The following is a 15529-nucleotide window of genomic DNA, read 5'->3' as shown; positions in this document are numbered from 1 at the left end:
ACTAAAATTTCCGCCCAATGCACAAAGGAATTTTTGAGTTATTTAACTTAGAAAATTGAAAAACTTTCTTTTTAATAATAGCGCCTCTATCGGTAGTTTTATTAACTTGCGATGTTAGAAGGGGAAGAAGTGGCATTTCGCGAGGACTTTCCAAAAAGCCCTCAGTTTTTAAATTCTGACAATTAAAACCGGAGTTATGGCCATTTTAAGAAAATTTTTTTGGACCCTTATAGCTCGGGTCAGGGGGGTCGGGGAACCTTAGGTTTAATATTGATCAAAAGCTCTAAGGCCCAGCTATAGCATACTAAAGTTTGAGCTTGATCGATGCCATAGGGGCGGAGCTATTGAGAAAACAAAAAAGAGGGGTATTCAAAATGGCGGAAGGAGGGGTGGGGGGTTGGGGGTCAATGCACCAAGTTGCAATTTTCACACGATATAACCTTTGCCGAAAACTGCAAATCGATATCTCTCTTAGTTTAGGGGCTATTAAGCTCCAAAGGCCGGTCGGACGGACGGACGGACGGACGGACAGACGGACGGACGGACAGACGGACGGACGGACAGACGGTCGGACGGACGGACGGACGGACGGACAGACGGTCGGACGGACGGACGGACGGACGGACAGACGGTCGGACGGACGGACGGACGGGAACGGTTTTTAGCCATCCATATATTCGTGATCATGAAGTGGCCAAACACATTCTGGCAAAGTTTGGGGCCGATCGGAAGACATGAGATTTTGTTAGGATTATAGTAGGTGAGATTGTTAAGATTCTCACCTAATATCTGAAATATGCCCTCTCTTCCCTATATTAATGCTAAAATTCTCTCCATTGAAAATTATTCCCTAATTAAATACTGAGCTTAATTAACTCAACATGGTGACTGATGCATTTTCCTATCTACATTATGTATAATAATACATAATGTAGACAAGATGAATTCACAATATTTCAAAAGTTAAATTTTCATCCAACGTAGTATTATGTCGATAAATTGACACACTTGAGAGGGAAATATTCCAAAAAAAATTGACATATTTCTGCTCCTTTTTATTACATGCCAAAACTTTCAGGACAAACTCATTACTCAAACACGGTGTTTCGAGAGGCAAGCTCACACACTTTCTGGAATTTTATTGTTAATGATATGAAGAACTTTTCATTAACAAACCTAATTCTTCTGGGTATAATTTTCCGTATTCCGTAACAGGTGTGTATGTTTGAAAAAAGGGATCGTTGACATGTTAAATTTTGAGTTATGTATTTCCCTAATTTGAAAGTTTTAATTTGTTTAAATGGGAATGTTATTGCAGTTGCATAAGGTAAAGTACCCTTTATTCGACCGGTTCCTCTATTCGACCGGTAGATTTATTTATTCAATTTAATTACATTTGCTATAATATTTTGTGTATGATCTAACATTAATAGGTCAATTATTCTTTAAATAATACGAATCAGTGACAAATTCATAGAAATTTATGAAATGCACCATCAAATATTCAAAAATTGACCCACCGGTCGAATAGAGGAACCCGGTCGAGTAAGGGTACTTTACCTTACATCAATATATAATGTCACTATTATAAAATTGTAAAGCTTTTCTGAATTGAAAATATATTCCAATTGTATATATATATATAAGCTTTATACAATATAGTAAATAATTTTCTTGTCCAAATATGAGTTATAACATTATTTATTAATTAACCAAAAGCGTTATTGAATGAAAATTTGATATTGTGGAAAATATCGATGGATTTTTCATGTGTGGCACTATATATTAAAGTACAAATGGTATTTAAAATATCTGCCACAGAACTATTTTCAATGGATTCTCTTTTGTCCAAAAATTTACTGAAATATTTCAAGTTAATTAATTAACTCGTTTGTTGTGAGTAAATTATGTAAGTTGGATTGTGAAATAATGCCCAATGCACAATAACTTTTGTTTGTAAACATGTTTTCAAAATTTCCTGTGAGAGTGAGCGAGATGACTAGATCTATATTTCATTCATTCCCATTGAAACGTAGAAAACATGTTTACAAAATAAAAGTTATTGTGCGCTAGGCATAATAATTTACAATAATTGTTTACATTTATTTCATTTTTTGGGTTAATTAAAATATATAAACCTGATGACAACTTGAATATCATCCATCAATCCAATTGTCGTTTCTTGCGGAAAATATTTTTTCTATGGGTCACGATCGCGAATTTTTTCTTTAGAATTCATTGTATTTATGATTTGTTTAAAAAAATGGTTAACCCCTACGATCACTTTGAACTTCTTAATCTTATATAATCTGGAAAGATGTTAAATGTTACAACTTTTCAGAACAACGAAACTTTGTACGATTACCGCTTCGGGTACTACACTCGAAAAATTGATTTTCGAAAATATGGTTGAATATTTCGATATTGCCATTTAGTAGTACAGTATTTCAGATCAAAACCGTTCCAGAACGATAGGTTAGATTCCTCTTAACTTTGTGAAAATGGTTATGCCGGTTAGAGAAGTCTCACTTCCAACCTTCCGTGTTTGTCAGTTTTGTAAAATTTATTTAATGATCTGAGTCCGTGTCGTGTGCGCATCCCAGAGTTCATCACTTCCCTATCCAGTCATTGTCTCCGTAGGAATTCTTGGCCCGAAGCTGGAATAATTTTGGAATAGATTCCTTCATTGGTACAAGATTGATTGGGTTGGTCTAGGTACATTGGTCTAGGGTCTAAGGTTGATTTATGATACAGACTCTCACCATCTAAGACCCAATACACTGCTATGAAAAAATATTTAAGATACAAAATCCGAATCTTAATATTTACTAAAAGCTGAATAAAGCTTCTTGCAATGGCCATTCAATTCTCACTGGACTTTAATTTGACAAACTTTTAACAAGATCCAATTGGCCGCCAAAATAACAAAACTTTTTCATATTTTGTATTGATGAACATCCTTTTGACAGTCTTCTTTTTTGTTAATTTGGCAATACTTTTTAGAGTACTGTTCGTATCTCGACACGTACTGTACCGAAATAGATCATACTCTATCTCCTAGTTTTTGTTCACTGATTTCGATGAATTTACTTTTGTTGTTGACTTCTATTCTTATATTATTTAAAATTTAGCATGACTAGTGATAAACCCATATAGGCTTATGGTAGCTGAGATTTTTTAAGGCAACATCTGAGTGCTTGCAACTTTGGAATGCGTTCAAATTTGATTGCGAGATGAATTTTTTGGAATAGAGAATCGTGTCGAACCAATTGTATCTACTTTCTTTCGGAGTCTGACAGGAAACTTTATGTTCTTAATTCTTCCGGTGTTCGTCAAGGATATTCCTCTTTCACATTAAAAGAATCTGGTTTTTCTCCAAAGCTTTCAACCCTTGGTATGGGTCCTCTTCAGTGTGTCAATTTAGAAACTTTTAAAAATTTGAAAAAAAGTCTAACGTAGTAGATATTAATCAGACGTTAGACGTTTTTTCAAGTTTTCAAAAGTTTCTAAATTGACACACTGAAGAGGACCCATATCAAGGGTTGAAAGCTTTGGAGAAAAACCAGATTCTTTAAATTTGAAAGAGGAATATCCTTCTGACGAACACCGGAAGAATTAAGAGCATACAATCGTATCTACTTCGGCCACCGAAAACAGCTTGTTCGGTGCGATTCTTCACCGAGGTCGCTTGTAATGGAATCTACTTACTTACTCTACTTACTTAATGTCTTATCACATCATCCTATTCAATGCTGCTCAACCCCTGTCAGTTTTGAGTTTATAATAATTTATTACGGTCGAATACTTTTCGCAGCATTGGATTGAGATTGAATTGTTCAAAAATCGGATTTTGGGGTGCTTTAATCTCAATCTTTAATCTCAGTGAGACCATTTACACCGATCTTGGACAAATAAAACTCCGGCACATCTTTTAGATCGGTAAAATTTCACTAAGGTCAACATTCACAGCCCTTGTTTTCTTTAAAGCTTCACGCACGTCTATTCTACTCTTTCGCACTCTTCTTCTGTTTTTGAACATCACACTAAATTATATGTAGTTCAGCCTATTTTTGAGCCTGAAAAAATGGCATACCGTCGTTGCGGGTGACTTTGCACTCGGGGGGTGACTTTGCACTCTGCTGTTCGTGAGACTTTGAACAATTCTAGCACTTATTGATAGTCTTCGCCGATCCGGTCTACCATATCAAAGTATATAGGGATATGTTAAGTACCAATTAAGGTACAATGATCCTCAAAAGGATTCTTGTAGTTTCAGTAATAGTCAATAAAATCCTAGTATAGGTATTTTGTCAAAAAACTACTCCGCGAAAAAGTTATCTGAAGATGCAATTCCAAAACCGATTTCAGAGAAGTAAATTGCCCAAATCTATTCTAAATTTATCTGGGTAGAATAATCCACTTCGATTTCGTTCATTATTTTTATTAAAATATTTTTTTTCACTATAATCTTCCTAAGAACGCATGATTTATATTATAAAAATGCATGTAATGGTCTTTCTTAAGCTTTATTATAGAAGTATTTGGCTAAAAATTATCCAATTTTTTGATAATTTAAGATAAAATGACCGAGATCTACAAGATGGTGTGGTCGCCATCTTGGTTTGACGTTTCTGTCCGCCATTTTGAATAACTGTCAAAACAAAAATCTCATCCGATTGAGCTGAAATTTTAGTATGTTCTAGCTGATGTCAAAACCTTTTCAGAACATATATAACATCCGATCTATGTCAAGCGATTGTCTGGATACTGGGGCTCCAAGTTCAAAATTTTAACACTTTCATGAAAACAGAACTACAGAGGGCTTCTTTTATCGAAACCATCACAAAAAAGACAGTACTATCGTTAGGCGATGAGATCTAAATAACAAACAAAAAGATAAGTAATGCTTTTCTTTATAACAGCATATTATTTGAAGATCTGAAAAACTGTTTTTGCAAAGATGAAAAAATAAAAAAAATAAATAAATGCACTTTTCATTTATTTTTTTTTTAAATTATGTAAGAGTAAATAAATATAAAAAATAAAAGCCTCAACCATTTTTAATGGTTACTGAGGCATTTCGTTTAGGTTTTAAAATTAATGATTAGAAAATAAAGATCGCCAAAATATGAATATTTCAAAATTTTAAAATTTGAGCCTCTGTATCTAGGTAAATACTTGACGTAGACTGGGACATAGATACGTTCTGAAAAGGTCTTGACATCAGCTACAACATACTAAAATTTCAACTCAATCGGACCAGTTTTAGGTTTTGACAGTTATTCAAAATGGCGGACAGAAACGTCAAATCAAGATGGCGATCATGTCATCTTGTAGATCTCGTGCATCTTACCCTTAGATGTGAAGATCTTCATTGTCGTTTATTATCAGAAATTGTTGATTTTTTAGTATTTATTAAAAAGTGCAAAGTCACCCGCACCTTATCCCAAGTGCAAGCCTTTTTTCTTGATTTTTTTAAACATAGTAAAATTTTATAAAATTAATGCTAGTGGCACAAAACCCATTCATTAACAACTGAATACAAATAATTTTACTCAAAAACCCCCCTCCTTTCACTTTAACTATCCACTTTTAGAGAGCAAAGTTGAAAAATAGCGAAAAAACGTGCAAAGTCACCCGCAACGACGGTACATTTATGGAAATCCTTTGAGAAAGAAAGCCACGCGAATTTTGAATTTACGAAATTTGACCGGTCTAAGAGGTGTACCGGAAGCATTGCAACCGAATTTGGCCATAATAGATTTTGGGACAATTCATTTGAAGTACAATGTGGGACAGTGTAAATGTTCTCTTTGGTTTTGCAAATCTCAAAGGAGGGATAGGGGCATTAAATATAGTTATGTCATACCCTCGCAACCTACCCCATCTTATCCAAAATGTACATAACAGTTAAGTTTATCATCTCACTGTAATTACAATGGTTTGATTACTGAATAGTCATCTCAGTATTCATTAAACTTCTGTTTTGAGTAAATCATAGTGTTTATAATTGATTAGCTGCGAGCTAAAGCAGTGTATAGAATTTCTGCAGGGCATGAGATTATAACTAATTGATAGCTTTTAATGGTCAATTAATAAAAATTTAAAGTGACTAAAGATAATATGGTGTCAGATGGTGCATGTAAAAGAAAGAAGAGTCCCGAGAAAGCACAAGAAAAGAAAAAGAAATGCATTTTTAGTAGAATGAGTGAGAAGTTTTCTTTCATTAATCATAATTGCTCTCGTTTATGAGATGATGAATTATCGTGTGAAGATTGGCATCATTAGTAGGGGTATTTTTTTTAACGTATTCCATAAATTTTAATTCAATTTTATCCTACACCCCAACATATCTACTGCTTCAATCCATCATCTATCACCGGCTGGCTTCTGCAGACAATGTTTTGTAACCTCGGGTGTACACATATGGTCTTTTTGTTGGATATATACGTATCGGTACAAAGTCCACCTAACCCTCAAAAATGTTGGGCTTTATAGTTTCCTGGTAGCAAGTTTCTTCTCTTTATAAATTCAAATTTACTGAATATTCTGTGTTTCACCTGTTGCCGTGGGTAGTTTGTGAAAATGAATAGATTTATGTTAATGCAACGTGAATGGTGTCATACATAGCATACGTGGCTGTTGATTAAAATTTTAAGGGTGAAGAAATACATGTTGAAGATGACTTTTCGCTCTTAGGAAATTTTAATGAAAATATCCATGTATATAGCTGAAAGTGACACAAGAGTAAAATGTTCCTATAATGTTCAAAAGTGACCTAAATTTTTGACTATAGCATAGCAACGATAAAGTTACCAATTTTCTCACTCTCTTCTATAGTCAACATGACACTGAGGCAAAAAGTTTTTGGATCTAAAATTCATGATTTTAAACTTAGGTAACTGAATAATGTGTGCGGAAAAGTCTTTTGGAACGAGTATATAATGTCAGGAAAACTAATCAAAACTCATTAGAAAAAGAGGGAAGGAGAGAGAAAAGAAAGAAAAGACAGAGAGAGAGAATGAACGACTTTTAAAAGTATAGTTGAGGGGTTGAATAAATGAAGTGCGTCTGAGAATATAAATGATCTGTTATAAAAACTTTAAATTGTGCTACAATTAAGTGAAACTTTTGCACCATTCCTGTTTTTTTTTGTCTTTTCAGTCGGGTGCCAAAATAAATATCTCCGATGGATCATGTCCAGAGCGAATTGTGACGGTATCTGGATCAACAAATGCTATCTTCAAGGCATTTGCGCTCATTACAAAGAAATTTGAAGAGGTAAATTGATATTTATGTCTCTAGGATATATATCTTTTTTTTCCCATTCTCACACCATTGAGTTTTTCAGTTATATGGCAGTGTATATTGCCTTGGCTTTTATGGAATTAACTTTGATATTTTATTGCAAATTGAACCCCTATTTCTGTCTCATTTAACAGTGGTGTTCACAATTCAATGATGTCAATACTCCAGGTGGAAAGACACAAATTCCGATTCGTTTGATTGTACCAGCAAGTCAGTGTGGATCATTGATTGGTAGGTATTTTTTTTTTATTTTTCTTTTTATACCCTCTCTAATTACAACCCAAACCAAATTAGCAATTGAATCAATTTCCGAGAAAGAAAAGACGAGTATTGTTTTTGGGAGACTATTGCTCAAAGGGGAGTTTTTCTGCTAAAAAAAAAAGTTCTTTTAAACATCAATATTCTTAAAAGCCAGTATATTAGTTCATTGAATAATCTGCCTTTTGGTTCTCAGGAAATTTTTAAATCACTTTTGTTTGTTGATAATTTAAAAGGAGTTGATCCTTCTATTGACTGATGTAAATTAACTTTATGCCCGAAGTTTATCTTCCAAAAAAAGACTGAAATCTTGACTGAAATACTGTGAAATCTTCAAAATGAACTCAATAAAATTGAATTGAATGGATTAGAGTACGTTCATTTCAATTGATAATGTTTTTTTCTAGAGTGTTTAGAGCTTGCAACTGATCGTTCTTACAGAATTACGAAGACATGATTCTATTTAGAAATTTACTTTAATTGCAACAGTTTTAATTATACTTTTTTCTTCTTTTCATGGTTTTTATGGTAAAAAACTAAATAAATAAATTAAACAGTAATTTTAGGATTTTCCCACTTAAAGAAATTTTTTTACAAAAACGTGATCAAATTTTGTATTTTTTTATTATCATTATTATTTATTTTTCCTCGAGCTGTAATACAAAAAAGATACAGAATTAATGTACATTTGCAAAAGAAAACTCGCTCTTTTTAGCTATAAATGAGAAAGAAAAGCTAACAAAGTATACATAAGAAGAAGCAATATAACAAAAGCTCAAGAAGAAGAATATCTGAATTAGGAAAAAAAAACCGTTTGACATTCCTGATTCAGTCAGGCATATACGAGTTGACAATGCATTTACAGAAAAATTATAAATAATACTACATACAAAAATTAAATTAAATTAAATTAAATTAAATTGGGAATCTTAATTTGAATTTATATAGAAATTTATGAAAGAAATGAATAGAAAACTAATCTACAGTAGACATGATGAAGTTATTGATAAAAGTAAGAGATGACAAAGCTTCTCAGCTTTCCGGAGGGCTAGAACTCACAAAAAAGAGCTATTCGTGTATTTTCGCATACTTTTTGGATACATACCTCTTTATTACGAATTAAATTGATTGATAAATTCAATAAAACCATTCCAAAATAAGAAATATTTTATCATGAGTAACAAGAATACGAATAAATAAGAAAGTAAATCTTAGAAAGTTAAATCATATTAGGGGTATATTACCGGGTCTCGGTCAAAATCCCGAACGCCAAAATCCCGAAAGCCAAAATCCCGAACGCCAAAATCCCGAAAGCCAAAATCCCGAATGGGCCAAAATCCCGAAAACCAAAATCTCGAATTCTTAAAAGTGTCACAGCTACTCCCACGATTGTACCTGCGCTTGCTGGAGGTAAAGGGAAATCTTCTGAGTCTTAGGAAATTATTCTAAACATTTTCCTCCATATAATTTCATCAATTTCAGGATTTTTAAAATTCGGGATTTTGGCTTTCGGGATTTTGGCTGCCACCGATATTACCGACTCATGACCGATTAAGTTCGATGCATTCAGGATGAAAATTTCAAGATTTTTCAAAAAATCCAAATTTAAGGAATCGGTGGAAAAATAGGCCCTCCAAAGTGGTTAAACTTTGACCTTCGAGAATTCGATAACTAAATGTTTTTCGAACATAGGTGTCCAAGAACGAAATATGCGCCATGACGATTACCTCTAAAATATTTTCGAAAATTAAAGAAATCATAGGAGCCGTTTTCGAAATAAACCAAAAAAACATGGTTTTGGAAGGGCAGGAGGATGGTGGAGTAAAAATAAAAAAAACGACTGTCTTAGATAATGTTGACTTATGGGAGGATCGCAGAAGACTGGAAGTCGATATCTCTTACCGTTGAGCTTCTAGCCGTGTCACAAGTTGAAAAAAGTGGATTTTATATAACTGCTCTCTCTTTGAGTTCGAGCAGTAAAATATTGGCTTAGAAGTACTTCACGCGAGAAATTCGCGGGCTCTTATAGAGTCGCTTTCTGTGAAACACTCACAGTATCTGAGAATTCGCACCCTGATGAAATTTTGGAGAACTTCATTGTAATAAATTTGCATTTCATAAAATTACTTTTTTGAACATAAAATTAATAAAAAAAACGACTGTCTTAGATAATGTTGACTTATGGGAGGATCGCAGAAGACTGGAAGTCGATATCTCTTACCGTTGAGCTTCTAGCCGTGTCACAAGTTGAAAAAAGTGGATTTTATATAACTGCTCTCTCTTTGAGTTCGAGCAGTAAAATATTGGCTTAGAAGTACTTCACGCGAGAAATTCGCGGGCTCTTATAGAGTCGCTTTCTGTGAAACACTCACAGTATCTGAGAATTCGCACCCTGATGAAATTTTGGAGAACTTCATTGTAATAAATTTGCATTTCATAAAATTACTTTTTTGAACATAAAATTCGTTAACAAATAGAGGAAATCTTTCAGACTTCGTACATACTCCAACTTCGAACATTTCATATTTTTCCTGTATTCCTTGGAGAGAATATAATTGTTTGATAGCATAAGAAAGAAGAAGAGGCAGTGGCGGCAACAAACGAACCTATTAACCCATTCCTTACTATCGGATTACGCATCATACGCAAATTAACTGATTTTGGATAATTTATTCCTGCGCAATTGATATCCGAATTGCTGCCAGAATGAATTTTTAATAACTCTAGTCCTTCAATTACTTGGGAATAATAGAGTTAAAAAAAAACGTTTCTTTTCAAAATAAAATCATCTGTTAATCTATTGGAAGAGGATTTGTGGTGCAATTGGTAAGAGTGTTTGAATCTTGGGCCGTGTGACCCCGGCTTGACTGTCCTAGTTGTGCGTTCCAGTCCCGCGCGGTGCAAATGACTGAAGCTTCTGAGGGAGGGGACATATTTCTCTTATTATGTATATTGTAAACCGAATAAAAAATCGTAAACTGAACAATGTACAAAACGGCAATACAAGACCCGTATACAGCGAAATAAATAAATAAAATAAAATAATTTATAAGAAAGTTATTCCAAAATATAAACATTCTATCTCAAATATTTTAAGTTACTTTGACTGAATGGGTTAAATAGGCCACGCCTACGAATTTACTAGACCACAACCGCTTTGTGATAGGAAATATCCTCAGCGGAAATTTTGGTTATATGATTAGTGACCGATAAATTATTTAACAGAAAAATAAGTTACCGTCGTTGCGGGTGACTTTGCACGTTTTTTTCGCTGTTTTTCAACTTTGCCCTCTAAAAGTGGATAGTTAAAGTGAAGGGAGGGGGGTTTTTGAGTAAAAATTTTTTGTATTCAGTTGTTAATGAATGGATTTTGTGCCACTAACATTAATTTTATAAAATTTTACTATGTTTAAAAAAATCAAGAAAAAAGGCTTGCACTGGGGATAAGGTGCGGGTGACTTTGCACTTTTTAATAAATACTAAAAAATCAACAATTTCTGATAATAAACGACAATGAAGATCTTCACATCTAAGGGTAAGACGCACGAGATTTACAAGATGACATGATCGCCATCTTGATTTGACGTTTCTGTCCGCCATTTTGAATAACTGTAAAAATCTAAAACAGGTTCGATTGGCTTGAAATTATAGTATGTTGTAGCTGATATCAAGACCTTTTCAGAACGTATCTATGTTCCGGTCTACGTCAAGTATTTACCTTGATACAGAGGCTCAAAGTTTAAAAATTTGAAATATTCATATTTTGGCGTTCTTTATTTTCTAATCCTGAATTTTAAAACCTAAACGAAATGCCTCAGCAACCATTAGAAATGGTTGAGGCTTTTATTTTATATATTTATTTACTCTTACATAATTTAAAAAAAAAATAAATGAAAAGTTCATTTATTTATTTTTTTATTTTTTCATCTTTGCAAAAGTTTTTTAGATCTTCAAATAATATGCTGTTATAAAGAAAAACATTACTTTTCTTTTTGTTTGTTATTTAGATCTCATCGCCTAACGATAATACTGCCTTTTTTGTGATGGTTTCGATAAAAGAAGCTCTCCGTAGTTCTGTATTAATGAAAATGTCACAATTTTGAACTTAGAGCCCCAGTACCCAGACAATCGCTTGACCTAGGTCGGATTTTATATATGTTCTGAAAAGGTTTTGACATCAGCCAGAACATACTAAAATTTCAACTCAATCGGATAAGTTTTTTTGTTTTGACAGTTATTCAAAATGGCGGACAGAATCGTCAAATCAAGATGGCGACCACACTATTTTGTAGATCTTGGTCATTTTATCTTAAGTTATAAAAAAAATGGATAATTTTTGGCCAAATACTTCTATAATAAAGCTTAAGAAATTCCATTATATGCAATTTTATAATATAAATCATGCGTTCTTAGGAAGACTATAGTGAAAAAAGGAATTTACTAAAAATAATGAACAAAATCGAAGTGGATTATTCTAGCCAGATAAATTTAGAATAGATTTGGGCAATTTACTTCTCTGAAATCGATTTTGGAATTGCATCTTCAGATAACTTTTTCGCGGAGTCGTTTTTTGACAAAATACCTATACTACAATTTCATTGACTATTACTGAAACTACAAGAATCATTTTGAGGATCATTGTACCTTACTTGGTACTTAACATATCCCTATATACTTTGACATGGTAGACCGGATCTGCGAAGACTATCAATAAGTGCTAGAATTGTTCAAAGTCTCACGAACAGCAGAGTGCAAAGTCACCCCCCGAGTGCAAAGTCACCCGCAACGACGGTACCTAACTTGTCCAGTATATACTATGCACAGTTTTATTTTTGATTGAGGATTAGGGTCCATATTGCTCAAAATAGGCATTAACCTATTACCTTATTGCGTTAATTGAACAAATTAAAAATAGGGAACATTTTACAAAATGCTGGTAGAAATCGGGATTGAGGGTTTCAAATACTTTAGGGTTAAGCGACTGCGATATCAAGAGTCTTGTCCTTAAGATGCACATTTCGCAGAATAATTAAGCTTGCAAAAAAGTAAAAGGCATGCCCACTTGTACATACTGACCCAATTAAAATTTATTGCTTTTTGTCCTCTGCGCAGCGTGAGGCTGTTGAAAATTTATTGGGTGATTTAGAGCATTTTTATTCAACATAATTTTTTTTATAGGTGTGGTCTATATTATGGTAGGCGTGACCCTTTATGCTTAATTTGGTATTAAACAAGTTATGACAATTTGCGTAACTAATACTAAATATTTTATTATTTAACATATGAAATTTATATACCTCAACCTTATATTTAACTATAACTCCTCTAGTGTGTTGCTACCAAAAATTATGCCAGAAATATAGAAGCATAAATTGATATTGGAGCAGTTTCATGTTTGTATTCTGAGATTAAGCTTTCAGGATCATTTTATAGAATTAAGTTGAATTATGAGTGTCTGAACAAAGGGAATATTTTAATACTATTAAATAAAACGTAATAAAATACACGGTAGTTTTGTGCACAAACAATCCAGGAGCACGGGAGATGTATTCGCATCGCGGAGAAACGTTCCTGGGCGATATACTTATGGACTTACAAAGACTCTTTCAATACGAGATACGACAATATAATATGATAACATTGTAACAAATATCTCGATACGATTAATCGTAATGATAGTAATAGTTTAATTATTACTGTGGGGTCTGTGGGGCATTAAATATCATAAAAGATTTTATTGTCTTTAAAATTCATTGATAATAATCTTTGCAAAATCAAGTAAACGATCGTAAAAATAAAATGCAAAATTAACAAAATAAACAGTGTAATTCTAAGTTTAATTTAATGCAAACTTTAATATGATTGGGAATAGTTTGAGATGGTTTTTGTGGTAAATATATTTAACAGTAGTTACTGTGGTTTTTTTTTCTCAGGTAAGGGTGGATCTAAAATCAAGGAAATTCGCGAAGGAACTGGTTGCTCCATTCAAGTGGCTAGTGAAATGTTGCCAAATTCAACAGAACGTGCTGTAACTCTGAGTGGTACTGCTGATCAAATTACTCAGTGTATTTATCATATTTGCTATGTGATGCTGGAGGTGAGTGTCCCCTTTTTTTATGTAATAATATTCATAGGTTTTCATGGAGATTTTGCGCAAAAAAAAATCATTCTAATCACGTGAAATTTTTATTCTTGGCAATTGGTGTAAGACATAAAATTTTATTGACATCCTAAAAGTTCCATTAATAGATGACATAATGGAGATTTTTTTTTCTTGTCAGTATAAATTTTGTTTTATTGATTATTCCTATTTCTTTATCCTATGTAAAATTGATGGGTTGTTTTATGCTTGAAATGCAATAAATTGCTCAAGTGGAATTTTTCCCATTGGACGTGTAGTTGTGTTTTATAGATTGAAAAAGAAATTTGAGTTTTGATGCATTTTTAGCAATTTTTCCCAGCAAAGAGAGTTTACAACGATTGTAGATGGAGAAATAAAATGAGAAAAAGAGCTGTCGGGAATGGTTGATGGGCGAAAAATTTCCAATAAATTCAATAGAAATGATAAATGACCAGCAATTAAAAATTGTTTCCATATGATGCATTTCAAATAAATGGTTTTTATTTGAAATGGTGTCTTGCCAAAAAAGACCAAATCTGGAAAGGTTATACGAGTTTGCCTTTTGATACGATAAATAAGCGATTTATTGAGAAGATATTTAAATTGCAATTGAAAAGAGATTTAGAAAAGAATTTGAATTCTCTAATATAGAAAATTATTATTTTTCTTCACTAATTTATTTGTCATCGATCATTTCCTGATTTATTGTTCGAGAGAAACTAGTTCAAAACAGCTTCATAAAGCTCTAAAAAAAAAGTGTAGCTCATTAGGGATAAATGAAATATTTATAAATTAATGTCAAAACGATTTTGCTCTGATACTTTGAAATAATTAAATACCTTATGATAAAAACTGTGAAAACAAGTAAATGAAAGTTCCAGCTAGGTAGTGATGTGAAAATTTTTGTGTCCAGCCAGTGTAATGTTTCCGGAGAAAATGAGGTCTACATAGGTGGGCAAAATGTTTTACGAAGCTAAGCAAACCAGGGCAGTTTCGTAAAAATCACCACTAAATTTGCATTTTCCTGTAGGGGAAATCCAAGGATTTTCAGGAATTTTGTGAAGCAGAATTATGAACCTAATAAGAGATTTTTTAACACAGTGATATAATTGATTTGGTTTGTGTGGCATTCAATAAAAAATCTTAAATCTTGGACATCGTTTTCCGTACGAAGCTGCACAATCTCTCCATATTATTTTCTAACGAAATTTTGAATTAAAATAATATTTTCAATAGAAAAATTTACACTTTTGCATTTTATAGCAATTGTACCCTGTTGTCTTCAAAATTCAAATTTTAAATCAAAAATTTATAGGAATAGGAGAAAGTGCGTTACCTTTGTACGAATCAACTTCGGACAACTCAATTTTTTGTTTGTTCTTGATGAATTTCACCCATAGCTTTTTTCCGTAAATTTGAGGTAGGGTAAATTAAGCTAATTCAAAACCTGATCCAAATGAAGACTTTTCGCTACTCCAAATGGAAACGTCATTTTTTCCATAATAAATACAGTACTAAATTATTATTAATATAATTTTCTATACCACAGTTTCATTATTTAGGTAATCTTGCTCCAAATAAAGCGAAAATCCATTCATATTCACAAATTAATAGTGTACCTTTTCACCGTCGAATTTTTCATCGATTGACCATGTTTTCCAATGAAAAACACAATGAGGTGACTGTTGTTGATTCGTTTTGTTTAATTTATGTCACATTTCTAACTAATTTTAGTTAAATTAAGTACTAATCTTTATTGTTAACGGTACGTGAAGTTTTCAAATGAAATATAATTACTTATTTCGTGAACAATAAGGGTTTTTCTGAAGTGCCTGCAAATGC

At 32.8% G+C, this 15529-nt stretch overlaps 1 protein-coding gene across 10 annotated transcripts in view; it reads left to right on the top strand.

The window, feature by feature from the left end:
• LOC129804005 (poly(rC)-binding protein 3) overlaps positions 1–15529 on the top strand; it is a 341188-nt gene that overhangs the window by 287256 nt on the left and 38403 nt on the right. For all 10 annotated transcript variants that reach the window (XM_055850957.1, XM_055850956.1, XM_055850955.1 and 7 more), the window contains 3 exons: positions 7165–7281; positions 7443–7539; positions 13500–13663. In XM_055850957.1, coding sequence (XP_055706932.1) covers positions 7165–7281; positions 7443–7539; positions 13500–13663 — 378 coding nt within the window. The remainder of the gene's footprint in view (positions 1–7164; positions 7282–7442; positions 7540–13499; positions 13664–15529) is intronic.

The sequence above is a fragment of the Phlebotomus papatasi genome, chromosome 2 (genome assembly GCF_024763615.1).
Source record: "Phlebotomus papatasi isolate M1 chromosome 2, Ppap_2.1, whole genome shotgun sequence".
Classification (NCBI taxonomy): domain Eukaryota; kingdom Metazoa; phylum Arthropoda; class Insecta; order Diptera; family Psychodidae; genus Phlebotomus; species Phlebotomus papatasi.
Note: the sequence above shows the minus strand (reverse complement) of the source record. Positions and strands in the feature narration are given on the sequence as shown.